The following is a 21,720-nucleotide window of genomic DNA, read 5'->3' on the forward strand; positions in this document are numbered from 1 at the left end:
GTCTAAATATTCTACACCTAACTCCCCATATATGTACCTTGGTGATAGATACATATGCATGTATATTTTCAATGTGCGTGGACGTGGAATTAGGAATAGTAAATCTATACTCCCCTATATTTTGTCCCTCAATAGTCTGTCCTCATAGTGTGTCAAGACTAAATAGTTAATGAAAAGACACTAGTATTGAGGCTCCCCTCCTGGGTCTGAACCTCCCTGCTGTTAACTCAGCTAAATGACACTTTACATTTGAAATGTAACATTTTTGTGTTTTCCTCTGTGCCTTTTTATTTTATTGTTTTGCTTTAAAGTTCGCTGTAAATGTAATTATTACATAAATAAACGAATCTTCACGCAGAACAGCCCAAGGAAGCCTTTGTCTGAGCATGAAGGAGTGGAGTCTGAGGAGGACATGGAGGAGCCCCACAAAGGGAGTGCTGACAGCAGGGCCTCTTCCCAGAGCCCCACCAGTGATGTGAGTGCAGCCGTGCTTGAAGAAGGGATGACAGAAGTAAGCAGATGCCAACATTGACATTAACACATGGGAGTGTATAGTACTTAATATAATCATATGGTAGCAAGTACAATGTTTTTTTCATAGAAATAATACCATAAGAATCATACAATTCAAGCTTCTTTTAACACCGTTCAATGACAGATGACAAAAAAGAAAAGAACTGAATTGAGCCTTATATTTGCATTCCTATAAAAACAGAAACCAATTCTACTTCACCACATATGATTGTATGAAGTACTACACACTCCAGTCTGTTTGGGTTCCTAGTAATAATACAGGAATGGAAGGCTTTACCCATTAAAGTAGTGCAGACCAGTTCTAATCCAGAGTCATAACAGTGTCAGGTATTGTATAGGTGTATTGGGGACCCCTACCTATATCAGAATGAATACATTATTGAGCTGAAGACATGGGAGCAGTGAGGCCACAGGAGTGATGAGGCAGGCCAGGTGTGAGGCCTTGGGAAGGGCAAGCCACTAGTAAGACATAGCAACAAAATGAATGGCACCACAGAGGGGTTGGGGCCAAGGCAGGAGTTATGTCATAGGATGGATGAAGCCATATGATCAGCATGCAAGGTCTGTAGGTCAGACTATTGCAGGAGTGCAGCTACAGGATGGGTGAGGCTATGAAGGTGGTGCTGCATTAGGAGGTATGTAGCAACTGAAGGTCAAGCTCAGATCGGGTCGGGTAAGACCAATACATCATGGGTGGTTGAAGGCCAAAAGAGATGTGAAATCAAGTGAGGGCTGGGCATATTGGGTGGGACTACTTGACTGGAGTGACTAAGAGAGGGGTAAGACTCTGGGGAGAGCTAGTCATGGGAGGGAAGAAGTATTAAATGGATACGAGGTATGGGATGACCCACTGCCTCGCATGACCCCCATCACTGTTGAAGGTTACCTTGCTCCTGTCCAGATCCAACAATACCTTTGCACACCCATGTTGGACTCAAGCAGCTGTTGTGCCTCTAAGCAACAACTGTAGTCGATGTGCATCTCTTTCCAGCACAAGAATAAACCACTGGACGCAGAGTAAAGGATTTAAAGTAGTATAGTTTTACTTGTCAAAAGCATCAAGTGAATTACTTAAAGAATGATCAATGGCTCCACACTCTATTAACTCAGATAAACCAAGAGTGTTTACATGTGAAACTTGAACTGTGACAAATGTGTTGTTGGTCATTTAGGTCTGGCATCTCAGTTGGCAGGAATGCACTCTCCCATGAGTGAAGATTGTGCACTTCTGCTCTTTTCAGGGACTCCTGTTGGCACCAAGCACCAGAAAATACAGCAAAGGGCAAGCATGCAGACTGGTAGAGGTACTCTAAACAAACACACTTCCCCTGGCTTTGAGCTAGGTTGACGCTATGTAAATAGCACATACACATCCAAGAGAGGAAGGAAAGAGAACGAAGCAAGACTGACTATTTTCTGGGTGTACTCACGTTCACCAAAACTCCGGGCTAACTGTTGTGCAAATCTTCAGAGAAGGGTGGTCAGGTGAGAAGGCCCTTCCTGACAACAGACACTTTGCAATTTATTTGGGGAGTACCCGGTTGAGAGGTAGTCCAGAATCTGCATAAGAATTGTAATATAGCCATCCTTTTGTTGCTCACAGGAAATCTGAACCTTGTTTGCTGATATTATGTGGTGTACCACTCCTAACCTGGCACGGTAAGGGTGAGATTTGCTGTTGTGGCAAGAGTGACATCCACAGATGGGAACAACAAGGAATTATGCTTATGATGATGGCCAACAATCTAGGCCACCAGCCCGGAACAGTGGAAGCCCTAATAGGAGATCCTTCCCCGTGCTCTTGATGTAGTGGAAAAAGGCTTTCTCTTTCAGGTGGTCCTTGATTCTAAGAACTGTTAAGACCATGTCCCTCCTGTATTATCGCCACAACCACTTCAGCAGCAGGCCTTTGTCATAACAGCTGCAATGTTCAACAAGGACAGAAGGAACGACAAAGGAAACACCTGTTATTGGACTTGATAGTCTCATGATGGGCACACCGATAGCTATACAAAAGCATTTTTCTCACTAGCGAATGTTATGATTTACTCGAGTGACAGGCTGAAGGGAGGGCTTGATCAATCCAACTTAAAGTCCAGCGCTTCCCATCTTGTGAATCTCAATGGCCGAACCTGGTCATAGGTAACAATAGAGGAAATTTGCATAGTTGTCCTTCCCTGGGATGTGTATGAGGCTTTGAAGTTGCAACATCAGTTTGTAGACTCTGGCTGATTTGTGTGCAGTAGAATCGCTGAAGATCTACATGAAATGATTGTAGTCTATCATGACGTTCAGCCAGCGCCTTTAGAGGTAGAGAAGGAAAGTATGCAGCCCCAAACAATTGCAATGGTCTCCTTTTAAGCTAGGGGTACCATTGGTAGTGTAAGTAATCTGAAATCGAACCCATCAAGCATGGGGTGGGTCAATACAGTGCCAATAATAACCACGAGGTGGCTTTAGAATGTCACATGGAGTTATGTTCAATAGGAATGTATTTTACTCACTGGAAAGCAGACTGTGACTCTCCAACCATTTGAAGGGTATTTTGTGCATGGGCGACCACAGCGTTTGGATCTTCGTGGCTGGGTCCTCAAAGACACCTTGGCAGAGGTTTAACATGCTTAGGAAACTATTAATATATTTTGACTGGCAAGGAAGAGGAAATATTTGTTTGAGGAAAAGCAAAACACTATTTGCCCCAAAGAAATGTTCAAACATATGAGCATCAGTTGCATGGAGGCACATTTTGATTTGTTCAAAGTAATGCCACAGTGTTTCTGCCGGTGGGATTCTGGCCTCAATTGGGTGTACTGCACTGGCACATTGTAGCATAAACAATAATGTCCTCACTGAGGGTGATTGCTGCAGAAGACATAATACTGAAGTTCAGCTTGTGGTATCTCCTCGATGGTATATGAAGTGGACTCGGGGTTTAACTCCTGGTTGCTTGACTGAGATAACAGGCACACCTAAGAATGACAGAGATGAAGTTGTCCAGGATAGGTTTAAGGCGAAGCTCACTCTTGATTACTGTCTTTGGGAGACATGTCCATGTCAATGTAGAGCTCACAGTGCTGTGGTGTTTGCGGGTTAGACAATTGGTGAGACCAACAAATTGATCAGACCTTTTCTGTGAACTCTTTGTTCTCCACCATAGCCAGCTCCATCTCAGCCTCCGATTCAAGAGCACTTTGTGTAGAACCCCTGGCCTCAGACTGTCGTCAATTTACACATACTCTGGAAGTGCAGTTCCACTCACTGAGGATGAGCCATTATTGTAGAAGTAGAACAAATGGAAAATCTGTCTTGTCTTGATGGTGCAACACTGAGTAAGATTTTGGTCCCAGAAAAAGAGACACAGACATTTGCTTCACAGTGAACTGGGCTGTAACCATGAATATGCCAAGCAAAGAGGTCGAGTCTAGCCATACTGAAAACGAAGACCTTGACACAAGTGGCTTAACATTTTGGGCTTCTCTTGAAATTGAAAAATTGGCTTGAAGGCATGATGTTCACTGATACTTCTCTGTCATTAACTATGTATTTTGATGAGCACAACCGAACCAGAGCAACAATGAAGACAGTGTTGTCATCAGTCGAATGAGTCTCCATTGTGGCAATGGGATGCATCAGTGACTTGCAGCACTAAAATGCAGCATTGCGGGCCTTGGTGAGCAAGTGCAGATAAACAGACCCTAACAAAGTGATGATGAATTTTGCAATGCTTGAGCTTATAGAGACGGCTAACTGGACATGCATTGAAATCGGTGCTTCACGAACCCAGGCTTTATAAAGAGAAATACCATTTGGACTTTTGTGGAGTATCTCCTAGACTGTGGTGCATCATCATGGAGAAGCAGGACTCATCATTGTAACATGCATGGTAGAAAGAATTCTCTTCAAATACAGGACCATGCTAGATGTGTTTTTGGTTTGGCAGCTCGTATCTTGCCTATTTGTCTACCCGTGTGACATGAACGATATATGTGAGCACCATACTACGTTCCCAAACGATCAATCACCACAGATTTGCTAGAAAACAAGAAATATCTCCCATGTGCTGGTGAAAAACAGTAATAACTGATGATTGGGCTATCATGACATAAGGGTCTTAGCCAGTATTACAAAGTAGATCACCATTGTGGAATAATTAAAACGAATGGTGAGCTGATTACTACTGGGCTGGCAGAGACAGCTTGCCTTCTGAGTGCTAAAGGAGCTCTGTAGACAGATAGTTGGATCTCAAATTTGTCTATTAGAAAAACTATATGCAAGTAGCCCGTATTTGTCCCATTACCTGTACATTCAAGAAGTTGGATCAAGTCAAGAAAAAAGTTAATCGTAAGCAAAACAGTCTACACAAAGACCCATGAAAACCAAAGCATGTCTCCAACTTTCTGAATTGTAATGCAGACCCTTACAACTCTGACACAAGACTGTATTTGAACCAGATGTAGTTTTTGACCTGTCTTTCTGTAGTCTTGAGTTAGCTTTATTTTATCTGTCTTGTGTCTATATGTTTCCCTTCCTTTAGTTAGTCTCTCTTCCTAGTTTCCCTTTCTGTCCCCTCTGACCTCCCTTCTCTTTCTCCCATTCCCTCGTATTCCCCTACTTTACTTTCTGCCCTCACCCCACTTTTACATTGTTCTCCATTTTGCTCTTTCTACATGTCACCATCTGTCTCTCTCCTCTCGTTCTCCTTTTCTTTGTTCTATACTTATCTTTTTCTTTTCTCTTTACCATGATCTCATTCAACATTATCACTTTGTCCATTCTCCCACATAGGATGGTAATGTCCCAATATTTATTGAGACTCAAGAGACGGGTGCACAGACCGAAGTACAGACAGTGGATAGGGAAACCTGGACAGGAGAGTCACTGATACACAGGTGAGAATCAACCGGATTCCCAAGAGTCAGAATTCCACTTCATACACATTTCCTGTTAAACTTTCAAAACACACTACCAGCAAGGGCTCCTTCTGTGTCTCTCTGGTCTCTTAAACACACACTTTCTTCAGACACCTTATTACGTCCTTCTCCAACACACTATCCTCCCTGCTGACATACTCTTCCCAATGAATGAACATACCTCCCTGTTCCTTACACACCTTTCATGTAAACACGCCTCCTTCTCTGACGTGGCCTGGCAGAGTCAGAAAGGATTGTTTTAGGGGTGTAGTTTGTCAGCCTTGTTGGTCCTCAAGAGGTTGAAGAGTCACGTTTATAACGTTGTCCAAAGTGAAGATGAGTCCAGTGTAAGACAAATAAAGAGATTGTCACATTTGCTGACTGCCAGAATGTTCATGAAGGGCCTTAGCTGTGCCTGGAAGAAAGAGAAGGAGAGGGTCTTTCAGATTATGAGCACCTGAAACCTGGCTGCTCTGGAAGTGGTACAGATTAGCTACTTCAGCTGCATGACGAAGCTGGTGGCATACCAATGTTCTTGGCCAGGTGGAAAAAACTAGAATGTTTGTAATGGAACATTAAATGGAGGAGAACATAATTGGAGCAGAGGATGCCAAGAAACATATGAGGAGATTCCATAAGTAAGTGAATGGCCAGCCAGTGCTGAACTGCTGTGAGGCACACCAAGATCTGAAGATAAACAACAAACCAATTGGGAGCTATAGAAAAGTTTAACATTGCTAAAAGTTTTTTTAGAAAACTTCATATTTTGAGGTCTGTGGAAAACCCGAAAACTGGAATGACAAATATTATATTACATTTGTGTTAACTGTAGTACCAAACGTAATACGGGAAAATCGCAGTGTTTTTTAAATATTCAAACCAAAAATAACACATTCATCATTAACAAAAGAGGCCAGGCGAAAACAATGACTGTGAACAAAGTATTATTCCAATAGCAAGCCCTACATTCTCTGGGTTAGCTCGCATGGGAATTACATAGCTAGCTCGCGCTAATTGAACATATTTCGCCCCTTTCAGTATTTTCACATGGGTGTTTGTCAGAACAAACAATATTTAACCTTCCACGTTCAGATTCTGATTATAAAAACAACCAATGAAAACTTTTGTGAGCAGGCATGGACAACTATGTCAAACTACTCCCACGAAACTCGAAATTCAGCCATTCCACGTTGTAAGCCACTTACATTTCTGATTTGCCAAAGATAGAGCCCTACATGAGGCCTTAGCTAAATTGAGTATGGTGGGAGTTTTAGGTGCACCAGGAGAGAAAGTGATTGGAGATTTATTGGAATTAGTCAAGGGCTATGCAATATATCCAGGGAGGTGAGGGCTGCTGACATATTAGAGAAATTGACTGTTAAACTACATTGAGATGTTTGGGAGAATAATAGCAGAGAGGAGTTTGCGGTCTCCTGAGGTGAGAGGTAACCACACATAAGAGCAGTTTCGATGGTATGGAGCTTAAAGAAACCAGATTAAGTAAATGTTACTGTCTAAATAATGTCAATTAAGAGTTTATGCACGTTTGCTTACTTACGCCACTGCATATATCTGTCTTTCGGTCTATTTGATTTCCCACTTCTACCTACTAAGAGTAAATATGGCTAGGATGGCCTAGAGTTGATCTGAGATTACATCTTATGGTGTGGTGTATGAATGATTGTTCTGTACTGTTTTGAAGAACAATTTGTGTGCAAAAGAAAGTGAGAAAGCAATAACTTGGGGTTTCTCCCAGACCAGCCTGGGCTTCTCCCAACCTATATATGTGAACGGGCATAAAATGGATGCTGTGACCAGCAAGGCTGCTGTTGCAGGCAGTGTTTATTGTTAAACCCTGCATTAATTAACATATACTATGATTAGCATTGTTGGAGAGTATGAGTTGGGAAACTAATCGCTATGCCAGTATTCATGTTCGGTGAAGCCACTTTCAAGTCAGCACTGCTACATGATGCTCCTATGCATTTCGATGCAGGGACAGCTCCTTATTTAACAAAGGAAACCTGCTGCTCTGAACAGCATGCAAAAGAGATACTTCAAAATGTCTTAGGAGTACTGATTCAATGCCCCTGATTTTTGTTGTGTTAGAGTTGTTCAAGTTGCATGAATGTAAGGTTCACCGATCGAATGTGACCCTAACGACTTAATCAATTAAATTGCTAGTGTCCCTCTTCAACCATAACTACCACGTTATCCACTGTCATTGAATCTATTAAGGTTACCACAGCAGATGGTACTGGCTCTGGAAGTACCAGCAGGAGGCTTCTGTATAGAAATGCCAACACTGAGCAGCCTGAACCCCGAGACCTGATGTCTCTGCCAAGGGGCCTGTTTTCTAAATTGAAATAATTAGGGAAGAACCAGTTTGAGAGGTAACATCTACCCTATGTGATTTGATTAGTATTAACTAATGTGGTTGCGTTTTAATTTATTTCTCTAAATGGTATTAGTAGATCGAGATTTTTCAGATGTCCAAATGAACACTTCCAGCTGCGGACTCTATGGGGCTTGCTATTCAGATGTGCTATGGCTGAGAATGCCTCCCCTTCCCGCTTTCAATAAAAGGCATTGCAATCCTGCATATATCTAATCACGAATGGACCAAGTTAAACAAAATAATTTAAGGAACTCAGCAGGAAGCTTTATCGCCAGCCCCATCTCGTTAAACACCCCGTCTATTTATGTGCATTCATGACTCCCTGCTTGAGTTTTATACCTGTCTATACCCATCTCACAACCCTGCATCTTATACATGTCCATTTGTACAGACGTCCTCATCACTTCTCCTCTTTACATCATTTCCCTACTGAGCACCTCTCCCTTTTCTCATATGCCAGGACGTCCCCATCTTGCTTCCCCAACACAACCCTGTTTTTTCGCCTCAGAAACCTCCACCCCCTGCTGTCATACACTTCCCATACACATGGCAAGCTGTTGACGGTGGTGTAGAGTGTACTGATATGAAGGCTGCAGTTTAGAACAGTCCAGGGTTGCTGTTGATGCTCCTTTTCTCGCCCTTTCTTCTCTCCCAGGTTTCTCTGTGTGTCAGTGTCTCCTGTCCTGGGAGCCTCAGGAAAAGGATTCTCATGTCGCCTCACTTTTGGGAAGCAGACACATCATGTGCAGCTTACTACTATGCCGCTGCCAAGGCCTCCCCAGCCTCTGCCCCTCACTAAGCAGATCACCATCCAGGAGAAAGGTAGGCAGCTTTTTCAAGGTGAGAGATTTTACCCTAGAACATAAAGGCAGGACATTTTTCTAAATGTTTATTACCAATATGGATTGCCTCTCCATGGAGTCTAGTTTGTGACTTGATACATGATTTAATGTCCATTAATCACTGTTTCACAAGTTTTTACCAGTCTTTCAGCCTTGGGCTTGTGGATCTCACTATCCAAGTGTCCGTGCACATCTTAAGCCTCTCTTTACCAACTATCAGCTTTTGGAATGTCATTTATTGTTGTTTACTATTGCCCAGGCACTGTTCTAGCTGCAAGGAAGACCTCGACTGGAGCGGTAGCACGAGGTGTGGGAACCCCCAACAGAGATACACCCGCTGGAATCCTGAGAAGAGGTGCCTTAGCTCCTCACAGGGAAGCCACATTTGAAGTATGGTGAGTACACCTCTTAAGGAGCAGTCCTGGGTATCTAAATGTGGATATGATGCATGTCTTGGAAAAATGTGTCTGCTTTATCATCTCATGTCAAAAAACAGCATGGGAGTGTATAGGAAGCTGGCCTGGTGTGTGGTCTGGTGTGTGGTGAGCACCTATGGGGTTATCACCTTATACTAGGTCAAGGTATCCCCTATTAGTGAGTTGTAGTCAGTGTCTAAGAAGCCAAGACCTATCTAGGAGACATGCAAAGCTTATGTAATACCACTATAGTCACACAGTACTTACACACATGAAAAAAACACACAGTATTACAAAAATAAAGGTACTTTATCATGGTAACATAAATATTAAAATACTGAATACGCAATACTCCACTAGCAAGTGAGTAAACACACTAATATATACACCTTAGAAGTCAGGAATTAGCATAAAAGGAAATAGAAAACAATGAAAACAATAATAAGTACTGAAGGCCCTGGGGTGGACCAAACCATATACTGACAAAGTGGAATGCGAAAGTCGGCCCCCCACCCAAGGAAGTGGAATCGGTAGAGGGGAGCTGTAGGAACTAGGAACCTTAAAAGGTAAGTACCAGAGTGCCCTCCAGTGACCAGGAGAAGAGAGGTAAGTACCTGGTTCTCCCCAAACCCACCAAAAGGTCTTCAGAAGAGGATTTTGCAAGACCCAGATAAGACTGCAGGAAACCAAAGGTGGATCTCGGTAGAGGAAGACCTGTAAAGGAAGGGGACCAAGGCCAATTCACATTGGAGTGTCTGGTGGTGACAGTAACCACTACCGACCAGGTTGACGGTAGACGAAGACAGTCAGTGGTGCAGTGCTGGAGCAGCTGAAGCAGCTGAAGAGTTCCTGAAGCAACGCAGTCGATGTCCCATGCCAGAAGAAGGATTGAAGTCGGTCAGTGGTGTGGAAAAACCACCCACAAGCCTTGGCAAAGGCAAATGTTGTGTAAGAAGAAATGCAGAGCTACCGGGGACCAGCAAGGTCCAGGAGGACTCAACCCATGTAGGGGAGTCCCGAGTGACCCTCAGCAGTGAGAAGAGTCACAGGAAGAGGAGGCAGCCCCCACAGGAGACTCACAGGCAGCATGCACAGGAGTCGCAGTGAGGCCCACACAGCACACTTACAAAGGAGTCACAGGAGGAGCATGCAGAGGCCTGTGCTTCACAAGGAAGAGTCCTGGGGCTACACGGAGCCTGAAGATCCCTTGGAGGAGATGCCAACTAGCCTTGGTAGCTGCAAGAGACGTGGTGCACTGGGCTACTGTCCTGCAAGGAGAGGCAAGGGCTTACCATCTCCTAAGTTGGACAGCTGGTAGAGATGACCAAGGGGAGCACTTCAGGCCACGACCTGTGATGCAGGATCCACGCAGCTGTGGAGAAGAGGAGATCCACGCAGCCAGTCATTGTTGCAGTTGGTGCCTGCGGATGCAGAGGAGTGACTTCCTCACTTCAAGGGAGATTCCTTCTTGCTTCTTGTGCAAGCTGAAGGCTCATCACCCTTAGAGAATGCACAGCCGGGGAAATGTTGCAGTTGCTGGAAGGAGCCGGAGAAACAATGTTGCCAAGCAGAGTCGTTGCTGTAGATGCAGATTGTGGAGGGTCCATTTGCAGTTCCAGTGGCCAGAAGATGAAGTAAACATTGCAGAGCAATCCTCCTGGAATCTTGCACATCGAATCTGAGGACCCAGCCAAGAGGGAGACCCTAAATCGCCCAGGAAGGGGGATTGGTCACCTGCCAGGGTGACCGCTTATCAGGAGGGGGCTGTGACGTCACCTACCTGAACTGGCCACTCAGATGCTCCAAGTTTCCTCTGCCCAGCATGGATTCAAGATGGCATAATCAAGTGGCCACCTGGATGAGCTCTGGGCACCACACCTGGGGTGGTGATGGACAGGGGAGTGGTTACTCCCCTTTCTATTGTCCAGTTTAGCACCAGAGCAAGGACTGGGGGTCCCTGGCCTGGTGCAAACCGGTTTCTGCAAGGAGGGCACCAGATGTGCCCTTCAAAGCATACCAGTGGCTTGGAGAGGCTACCCCTCCCAAGCCATGTAACACCTATTTCCAAAGGGCGAGGGTGTTGCCTCCCTCTCCCAAACGAAATCCTTTTTTTTGCCTTCCTGGGCTTGAGCTGGTCAAGCAGCAGGAGAGCACAACCCTGTCTGTAGGATGGCAGCAGCACATGCTACCTGGAAAACCCTGCAAAATGGCATGAGCAATGCAGGGTGGGGGGGTCCTCTAAGGAGCCCTCAGAGTGCATGGAATCATACAACCAATACTGGCAACAGTATTGGGATATGATTCTGACATGTTTGATAACAAACATGCCCAGGTTCGGAGTTACCATTATGTAGCTGGACACAGGTGGTGTCCTTTGTCCAGTACACACATAAAATGGCGTCCCTGCACTTACGAAGTCCAGGAAAATGGAGCTGGAGCTTGTAGTGCCACCTCTGCTCATGCAGGGATGCCCTCACACACAGGTACCTGCACCCTGCCCTCTGGGCTAGGGGGACCTACCATAGGGGTGACTTACAGTGATCTGGTAGAGTGACATGTAGTGAAAGGGTGCATGCATCTTTTTCGTGCAGGCTGCAATGGCAGGCCTGCAGACACAATTTACATGGGCTCCCATGGGTAGCAAAATACATACTGCAACCCATGGGGAACCCCTGATGCCCCAGTGCCCTGGGTACCTCGGTACCATATACTAGGGACTTATATGGGGGCACCAGTTTGCCAAATGTGGGGTGTGTGAAGTCCCAAGCAACCAAATGTAGAGGGAGAGAGCACAGTCACTGGAGTCCTGTTTAGCGGAATCTCAGTGAACAGAGTCAAAACACACTGACAGGCAAAAATTGGGGGTAACCATACCAAAAAGAGGGTACATTCCTACATAGTGCGAAAGTAAAATAAGGCCTGACAGGATGTTAGACAGGCCCCACACATGAGATTGGTTTCCATCAACTTAAGGCCCATGCCAGGTTGTGGTTTTATGTTTTTATTTATTCATTTACTATAGCACATCTTTCACCAGAAGCATCTTGGTGCTAGAAACATCAAACGGCAAGAAATGAAGGGAGACCAGGGCACAACCAGAAAACTAGTTAGCAGAACAGCTGGGCCTTAAGATGTTTCTTGAACAAGGACAATTCAGTCGTTTGTCTAAGATGGTCAGGGAGAGCAATTCACAATTTAGGATCCACCACTCAAAGTGCTCTTTCATCACCACCAAAGTTTCTCTAAGAGCAGAACCACCAATAGGTTTAGGGCACCAGATTTAATGGTCCATGTTGTAGCATAGGGAATGCTGATGTCTAAAAGAAATTTAGGGCCAGTACTTTGACGTTCCCAATACACAAGGTAAACTGCCTTGAAATACATTTGATAACAGAGGTGAAGCGAATGTTGTGTTCTCCTTTCCTCTGTCATATGGTCAAATTTCTCAAGATATATATGGCAAATATATTTTTTTATTGTTTTTTATTATATGTATGAGAAACAATTCATTACGCACTGGGAAGAAGAAGAAACTACAATACAGTACAGCAACAATACAATATGTTAAGAATAAAGTGTTTTGTGCCATAATACATACATATTAAAGAATGAGATACATATTATTTCACCAGTGGAAATAGCTAATCCGTGCAAATCCTAAGTGAACCTGAGCATAGTAGCACAAACCACCACTTCCATGTGAATCACTATTTTGATAATTAATTACTTTTTTGTTTATTACTTAATTTATTTATTCCCAACCTCCATTTATTCAGAATTATCAACTACCTAGAACTGACCCAGTCTCCGAGCACCTTACGTCTAGCCTTCCTCCCTTTACTTTGGTATAGTGCAGTCTCTACATAATATATAGAGAGACGACATCCCAACCATTGCTGAAATGACGAGGGTTGCGGGTATAGCTATGCAGAATAGATAAACAGCCATTGACAAAAAAATGAAAGATTTTTGTCCTACCGTTCCTACCATCTCTGATACTCCTAAAACCATAATATCCAGAGTGAGCTTCACATCTTGTTTTACAACCTCTTTTTAAAACTGTTTGATCTCCCCCTTTAGTGATTCTAATCTTATACAAGTAGCGAACATATGTATGAGATCTACCCAAATGCCTGACATCTCGAGCAGTGCGTCCCCACAGCCCTCCCCACTTGGCTATTTTAGATGGAGTGAAATTTAAATCATATATTTTATATATACACAGCATATATATATACATATATATATGCTGTGTCTGCAGTGTTGATGACATTAATATAGTACAGCCAAGTTCGAGGGATTCATGAAATTTAGTACCTCAGGTATTTAAGCTAGCTTCCCACTTTTTACTATATTTCTCGAGATAATCAGGCTACTCTGATGTAAATATTGAAAACAATGAGCTTATTGACAATGAGGTCCACCTGTTATCATCTGCATGAGTGGGTTCATTACAAACCCAGCCGGCCCGCCAGTTTTCCTGCATAAAAAAATCTCTAACTTGCAGGTATTTAAAAAATTCCCTTTGCTCAAGTCCATACCTCTCCCAGAAGTCCTCAAATGTTCTCATCTCATTTCCCTCATAAATATCTCCTAGCCTTTGAACCCCCTGTGAGGTCCATTTTTCTATGCATCTATCCCGAAATATCTCTAGAAGGGAGGGGTTATTGTGAATTGGCGTATAACTGTTAAACCTACTGAGTCCTGCTTTCTTCCGCCAAGGGTTCCAGCATTTAAAAGCAGCCTCTGGCACCTTAAACCACTTTTTCTTATAGAAGCTGGGCTCTAACAATGCCAACAATCCACCATTAGATATCGGTCCGATTAGTAGTTCATAAATATTTGGCGAATATCCTCACCCTGCCACACTTCCTCTGCTTGTCATCAGCAGGTGCATATATTTGGAGGGCGGCTGCCAGTTGATACAGTTTTAAATTTGGTAAAAACCATCCCCCTTCTCCCTAGGTAGAGTCAGATATTTACTTGTTCTTCTGATCTTACCGTACACCCAAATAAATCTTGTTATTAGCTGGTCCATTGCTATGAACCATGACTTTTTGAAGTCAAGAGGGATTGCCCGGAACAGATAGAGAACCTTGGGAATGAATAGTATTTTAATCATGTTTCATCGCCCTATTATAGACATGTGCAGATTGTTCCACCTACTAAAGTCTTGTTTAGCTGTCCCTAAAATCAGCGTCAAATTTAGATTAACTATCTGTTCCACAGTGAGGCTGATGTCTATCCCTAAATACACTGCATGGTCCACCCTATGGGTGTCACGAGTAATTGTATATTCATTAACCACCAACTGGGTTTTGTCTCTATTCAATAAGTACCCAGAAAACTCTCCAAAGTTGCATGCCACCTTTTCAATTTCCCTTAAAGCCTCCTCTTGGTTAGCTGTAATGACTGCTACATCATCTGCATCATCTGCTAGAATCATGGTGTCCCATCAATAGCGACTTATTGGTGGGATAGCTGGGTTCTTTTCTAGCTGCAGAAGCAAGGGGTCACTATACAGTGCGAACAATAGTGGGGAGCATGGACACCCCTGTCTAGTGCCCCATCAGAATTGTATTATGTTGGACTGACCTCCCGTCAGTTGTATCTGAGCATTGGGATACCTATAAATAGCTTTTACTGCCGTAATAAAATTACCTCTCAGTCCATACACCCCCAGACCTTTCCACAAATAATCCTAGTTGACCCTGTCGAAACCCTCTTCTGCATCTAACAAGGCCACTGCCATAGAGTCTTTTGTGAAGTTGGTTGCATCAAACAGGCAAATTACTTTTCTGATGTGGTCAGTGGTATCCCTCCCTGAAACGAACCCATGTTAATTTTGTGTAACTCATTTCCTAATAACAGTAGATAAACGAGATGCAAACATTTTAGAATGATATTGGTATCACTATTTATAAGTGTAATGAGCCTATATGAGGTAGGATTTTGCGGTGTTTTCCCCTTTTTCAGAAGTACAACTAAGTTAGCAGGTGCCCAGGAAGGGGGAATTTTACTACCTTGTTGTACCTGAGTAAAAAGTTTAACATTACAGGCAGTAATAGAGTCTTAAAGTGCTTATAAAATTCCAGGGGGATTGCATCCGTTTCTATGGCTTTTCCGGTGGGTAGTCCATGAATCGCCTCCTCAAGTTCCTCTATCCTGATCTTATCCTCTAATGCCTCCTGCTTGCACTGAGTAATTCTACCTACCTCTACAAAAACATACTCATTGATTGCCTTATAAAGTTCTGCATAATACATGCGGAAAGCTTCCCTGATATCCACAGGATCTGGAACCAGCCTTCCCTGCGGGTTTTAATTTCACTGATAATACCAGAAGCTGCCTTCTGGCGAGCTCCTACCACCTCCCTCTCCACACCCACACCCCCAATGGTCTGAATGATAGCTCCCTGAATGCCGCCCACAGGCTTGCCACCTTTTCACTATATTCAAAACAGTCAGTGCACCTTGAGAGGTACTTTTCTGCCACCTTTTTTGCAGAGATTTCATTGATTGCTGCTTTGGCGATAGCAATCTTCTGTAAGGCAGCATTAACATCTACAGCCCCCTCAATAGCTAGGATAAGTTGATTCTCTGCCGCCCTAAGCTGTAAGTATGCTTCCCTGATCAAATTTTGAGTATGCTTCTGCCTTCTTAGACTGAAGCTTAAAGTTTCTCCATGTATCCCTCCCTTTACAGTATCCCATACAACTTCCACTGGTACAGACCCCCTATTTATTTCAAGTCCCCTCTCCAAAGTCCACCCCCTCCTGCTGCATTTAAGACCCTCCACATTTATTTCTAATATTAGCGGATTATGTTCTGACATAAACCGTGGGTATAGTTCAATGCATGCCCTTGTTAGGAATTCAGGGGAGTAATCCAGTCGGCCAGTTTCGTATGTGGAGCTGAATAATACGTGTATCCTGGGTCTGATGCACTCAGTTTTGGCCAAACATCCACCAATCCTATTTCTTTTTGCAAGCTGGTGTGAGCTTTAAAGACTCTAGGTTTACGCCCATGGTAACTACTAGGGTTGATATCTGTTAATTCTTTTAAACCATCCCAAGAGCCATTAAAATTTAAACCTCCACATACTATATAGGGGGCCGGCCACTCTGCTAATTCCACTGCCAAAAAATCTAGCACTGATGGATCGTCCAACACTGAGTCATAAAGGGAGCACAGAGTAAAACACCCTTTACTATGTTGGCACTCTGCCACAACCCATCTTCCATATTTATCAGCAGTTCGTTGTGCAAACTCATATCTCCTGCTACCAGCTAGTATCGCAACCCCTTTAGTCTTAAAGTTCTGTTCGGTGCGTATCACTGCCTTCATCCCGAGGGTGTCTAATATAGATTTATTGCAAGACTCTACATGTATTTCCTGTAGGCAGTATATGTCCGCCCTTAATGTTTTCATATCCTCAGCTATTTCCCATCTTTTCTGGGGATTATTCAACCCACAGATGTTTATAGATGTAATCCTCTGTTTAGCCATTTGCCCGTTGCCTCTCACATATTACCCTAGAGCTCATACACTTGTGGATAGTCACATACATTTTGCCAATTCTGACTGCCTACTTCTTACACCATACACCACCATTCACTGTTCTTTGTAACTTATTATTTTCCTCTTTTTTAGTTCCCACAATATCTTCCTCCCTCACCACCCTCAGCAATAGCCAGTTCCCAAGTATCCCTTTTATAAATGCCTGCCCTCTATCCCCGATCTACCCTCACTTCCACTCCTCCTCCCCCCTTCCTGACCTTCCCCGCTTTCCTATTCCCCACCCTTCCACCACCTCCCTCTCCACACCCACCCCCCCAATGGTCTGAATGATAGCTCCCTGAATGCCGCCCACAGGCTTCCCGGTCCAACCGTGCTCCCACCAAAAATAATGTGTAAGCTAACACACATTCTCATAGCAATGAGTTTCCTCAGTTTCCTTTTTGTCTCTGCTCAGGCTTCTGCGGATTCTGTAAATTCAATTCGTTCAGATACTCTTTTGCCTGAATCTCAGAGGTAAATACTCTGGTCCTACCTTTGATTATAGTTTTCATCCGTGCTGGGACCAACAAGAAGGCCTCCCCACCTGCGTCCTGATAGGGCTTGATCAGTTGTCGTAACCTCCATCTGCACTCTACAGTAACATGACAGTAGCCTGGTCGAGTAAAAAAAGTGAGATTGTCCATACATCATGGACCGACAGGGTGGTCCTTTTCAAAGTTAGCTTGTCTTAACAGGAAGTTACCAAAAAAAAACCTTTGTACATCTACGCTGATGGTGCTGCTGTTTTACTTTACAGCCTATAGCCGATGATAGGCTTGCCTCAATTCCTGATGAGAGACTTTCTTCATCTTCACTTTGGTTACAGTCACTACTAATGGCCTCTGAACCTTCAGTAAGTAAATAAAACTTATCTCCTCCATCCTTAGACCAGTCCATATTCTGCTCGCTCCATTAAGTATTTCCTATCTCCACATCCTGACCTTGTGCAAATTGGCCTCCATCTAGAATTGGCTCCTTACTATGTCTGATGCTGGTTCCATTAATATGAGACTCTGACAGTTTATCAGCAATACCTTGAATACCAAGAATGCGCTCTTTACAGTTTTCTTTTTGTGGCTGTATCCTTACCCCGCTTGTGGTTGCTCCAGTGGCTGCTCCAGTCAGATCTACTAAACACCTGGTTTCGGCTGGCTGACTCTCCACCCAAGGATGTAACTTAAACACCTCCAAGACTCCCCCTGAGGACACTACACTAACCTGCGATAGCTCCTCCGTTGGCTTTGTCAGTTCCAAATTCTCTGCTGCACACGTTAGCATATCTGCAGATGGGGGGAGGGCCCTGCATTTCCATTTTCTTGTCCCCCACCAGTGAAAAAGTTAGTGATAGCAGGGTGTGGCCTGTTCTATGGTCGGTCTGATCCACACTACCCATGCCAACCACATCCTTAGAGATCCCACCACCAGTTTTACTGTTTAATTTAACCAATCTTGTTATAGACTGCCAACCTGCAGGGCAACCACTGCTACAGTCCTTCGCTGTGTGCGTTTATCGAGCCCCACTCGTCGGGCGACCACCAGTGATTATGTTATCACCTTTCTCTGCCTTTTCTCCTGGAGTCTGTGTATTTTTAGTTGCCATATCCACTTTGTAGGAGCCAAACGGCACCCCTGTCCGATTCTCTGCTAGAGTACCAATACTCCTTATCGCCTCAATCCACAGTTCTGCCACTCCCACTGCGAGACGGAGTAGGCGCTTTACCTGTAAGACCAGGAAACACAGAATGCTGCCTAGGGGACAGGTCCTGTGCTCCCCAAGCACGTCCTTCTCACTGCATGGTTCAGCCGCGTTTGCTCCCTGTAATACAAGCTCCAAGAGACTCTCGCAATAACATCGAGCCTCCTGGTGCCTTGTTGCCTTCTTTCTGGGCCACCGCAGATCTGCGTCCTCTGCAACGCGCGTTCGTTTGCACGCCACCGGGGGGCGGGGCCTTCAACCGACGGCACTATGCGTTCACCATCTTGCACCGGCGGCTAGTTAGATATATAAGGCAAATATCAATGTTCTGCAGCAGCTGGGTTTTCTACAGAGGTGCATGAGGTATGTCATGATACAGAACAATACCACAGTCCAGATGTGCTAAAATGAATGTGATGTTCTTGCAGGATAGAAAAAAAAAAGTGGAGGACCAAACCTTCTGTACCTGGATCTCAAAACTTAAACTGTGGTCAAATCAGACTCCTCCAATATTTTTGATTTCCTTGTAAATATAGGGAGAGCACTTATGGAGGCAATACAGTCTCTCAGTCCTTATGGATGGGTCACGTCTAACAACAGAATCTCAGTCTAAGTCTGTACATCTGACAAGCACTCAAAAAGCTGGTTGATTCCACCTGGGGAGCAGAAGTCAATGCATATGTAAGGGCTGGGAAACCAAAGCCCTGAATCAACTCTTCTAGAGGCTGGACATACATCTTTAGAAGATAGAGAGCAGGCCCTTTAGGAACACCATAATCTACTGATATGTCTGCTGACTGTAACAGGGAAGGGAAATTGCTTGTGTCTGGATTTGAAAGAAAGATTCAACCCATTCCAGGGTCTCTCAGTCAAACTCTGTTTAGCCAATAATCAGAAAGATATGGTCAATTGTATGAAAGGTTGTAGAGAGTTCCAACAGCTGGGCCCTTATGGTTTATCGATTGCCAAGGGTGACTTTTATGACTGTTCCATTGCTGTGTTTGGATTGGAAACCAGCCTGGGACCAACCCTGATTATCAAGGGTGTGGGCCAGCCGCTTAGGCCTTCATCACTAGTGGCCCAGAAAATAGTCTGAGATTTCACACACTCAGAGCTACTGATACCCCAGGGAATTGGTAATTTGGGTAAGGAGAACCTCCGGGCTATTACAAGTGGGACCCTGAGCCCATAGTATTTCAGTTGGCTAAAGAAAGGTGGGTCAGCTACATGAGCAAGTCAGTTGTATAAGTAAATTTCATTTGTTCAATGACAATGTCAAAGTCATTACTGTGAACAGTTGTATAAGTGATTCAATTGTTCAGTGAGAGTGTCAACATTAATGCTGAGAACGATTAAATGAGTTATGGCAGCTAAAAATGCTCTACATTTAGTTTCCTCCAGCATTTAAACATCATGTTATGAGCAGTGCTCATTGTTTGTGTTAATTTGGAAGTGGGATCATTACATTGAAAAGAGATCAGGTAACTGTGTAACAGTGGAGACATGTGTGCCCGGAATCAAAAATGGTAGTGAGAAGAACAGATGAAGGGTGTGATCTGTAGCATGAGTAGCTTCTGTTATACATTGAATATGGATGAGCATTGAAAGATCTTGGTCAAGCCTTAACTAGCTAGCATCAGGGGTATCATCAACCTGATCAGCAAAGTTTCCCATAACCATGATGTGGGAGACAGAAGAGCTACCTCACCTAACAGGACTATAAAGAGGGTGGTAAGTGATGATCATGGTCAGGAGTTGAGGATGGTGGAAGCCAGAAACTAGTTTTCAAGGATGGTCACAAACAAGTTTGAGCCAATGAGAGATCTAGAGAAGCCCTAAAAATCATTGCCAGCCAACCACCTTGTTGGATTTGAGGTTTCCTCCATCCACGATTCTGTGACGGGCAGCATACCAAAATATCAACTGGATCACTAATAAACTGTTAATCTCCCAACACCGTCTGGGGAGAGATTGGACATTGATAAGCCTGTACTTCAAAGCATGCACTGAGGTAGTGAATAAACTTCTGCATCCTCCTGTTGGTTTATCTCAGCATGGTTAGTCTGTCTGATTTTCAGGGAGTGGATACACAGGACAGTGTCACAGCCTAGGGCAAATTACAGGTCCTCAACAGCCTGGGACTCCTGGCAAGAGAAACCTCTGGGTGAGGAGTAGTGACAGCTTTTGTCACCAGCCTTGCAAACCTGGCTTCAAAAATAGATGGGTTCACATTTGGCATGCCGTTGCTGTGCCCACAGTGTGAATGTCTCTAAAAAGGCCCTCACACATGGGAACATTTTAAATCACTAGTCCAGAGGAAGCTGTGTCAGCACTGTCAAGATGGCTGCAAAAGTAGAAATCCCAGAAAGACAACTTATCTCAGGATAAAGCAGTCCCAGCTAATTGAGGGTCTGAATCACAAATGTAAACGTACACTTTTGTGTACGTTTATGATTTTTTGCTAGTCACAAAGGTATTTTACTAGTAGTATCCTTACGACTGCAATTCCAATATTTTTATGTGCACCGACTCTGCAGTTGTAAAGATACTACTACTACGATACCTGTGCAAATAGCAAACAATTGTAACCTTACACAAAGTTGTAAGTTTACCTTTATGAATCAGGCCCAGAGTATTTTACTACAGTACACCAAACAGAATCAAGGTCACAAAAATACAAATGCACCCAGTCACAAGTATAGAATGGTAATTCTTGAGGTTGGCCGTGGGTTTCTTCAAGAGCGGGCGGATCTCTGTGTGCTTCCAGTCCTCTGTGAAGGTGGCTGTCTCTATGGAACAGTAAAGGGTGTGCCGGAGCTTGGGTGCGATGGATGTATTGGCCTTATTGAAAATGTGGTGAGGACAGGGGTCCATAGGGGCTCCGAAGTGGATGCTGCTGATGAAGGTGCGGGTCTCGTCTGTGGTGAGGGTGGTCCAGCAGTGTAGGGTCTGTGGCGGTTCGATGGGATGGATCTGTGGAGTTGTTGGAGGGCTCAGAGTGCCTTGGGAACCGGAGCTGGTGTATACGTCTTTGATTTTCCGATAAAAGAAGTTGGCTAGCCTGCCGCAGAGGTCCTTGAGATGGAGGGATGCTTGCTGTTTCTGATTGGAGTCTGCAAACTCTTTGACCACGGTGAAAAGCTCTTTGGTATTGTGAACGGTGGTGCTGATGTAGTCCTGCAAGGCAGCTTTCCTGGTGACTCTGATGAGGTGGTGGTGGGATTTGGTGGCTGCTTTGAAAGCCTTGAAGTCCTCCGGGGACTTGCTGTACCTCCATCTTTTCTTTAGCCATCTGCAGGTGTGCCTGAAGTGCAGGGGAGAACCAGCTGGTCTTCTTGCGGTAGTGTTTGACGGAAAGGTGTTAG

General features: G+C 44.2%; 1 protein-coding gene across 3 annotated transcripts in view; it reads left to right on the forward strand.

Annotated features, from left to right (window-relative positions):
* Nucleotides 1–21,720, forward strand: part of LOC138284468 (uncharacterized) — a 146,471-nt gene that overhangs the window by 41,296 nt on the left and 83,455 nt on the right. For all 3 annotated transcript variants that reach the window (XM_069223254.1, XM_069223255.1, XM_069223253.1), the window contains 4 exons: nt 359–511; nt 5,320–5,423; nt 8,498–8,664; nt 8,944–9,079. In XM_069223254.1, coding sequence (XP_069079355.1) covers nt 359–511; nt 5,320–5,423; nt 8,498–8,664; nt 8,944–9,079 — 560 coding nt within the window. The remainder of the gene's footprint in view (nt 1–358; nt 512–5,319; nt 5,424–8,497; nt 8,665–8,943; nt 9,080–21,720) is intronic.

This window comes from Pleurodeles waltl, chromosome 3_1 (assembly GCF_031143425.1).
Source record: "Pleurodeles waltl isolate 20211129_DDA chromosome 3_1, aPleWal1.hap1.20221129, whole genome shotgun sequence".
NCBI lineage: Eukaryota > Metazoa > Chordata > Amphibia > Caudata > Salamandridae > Pleurodeles > Pleurodeles waltl.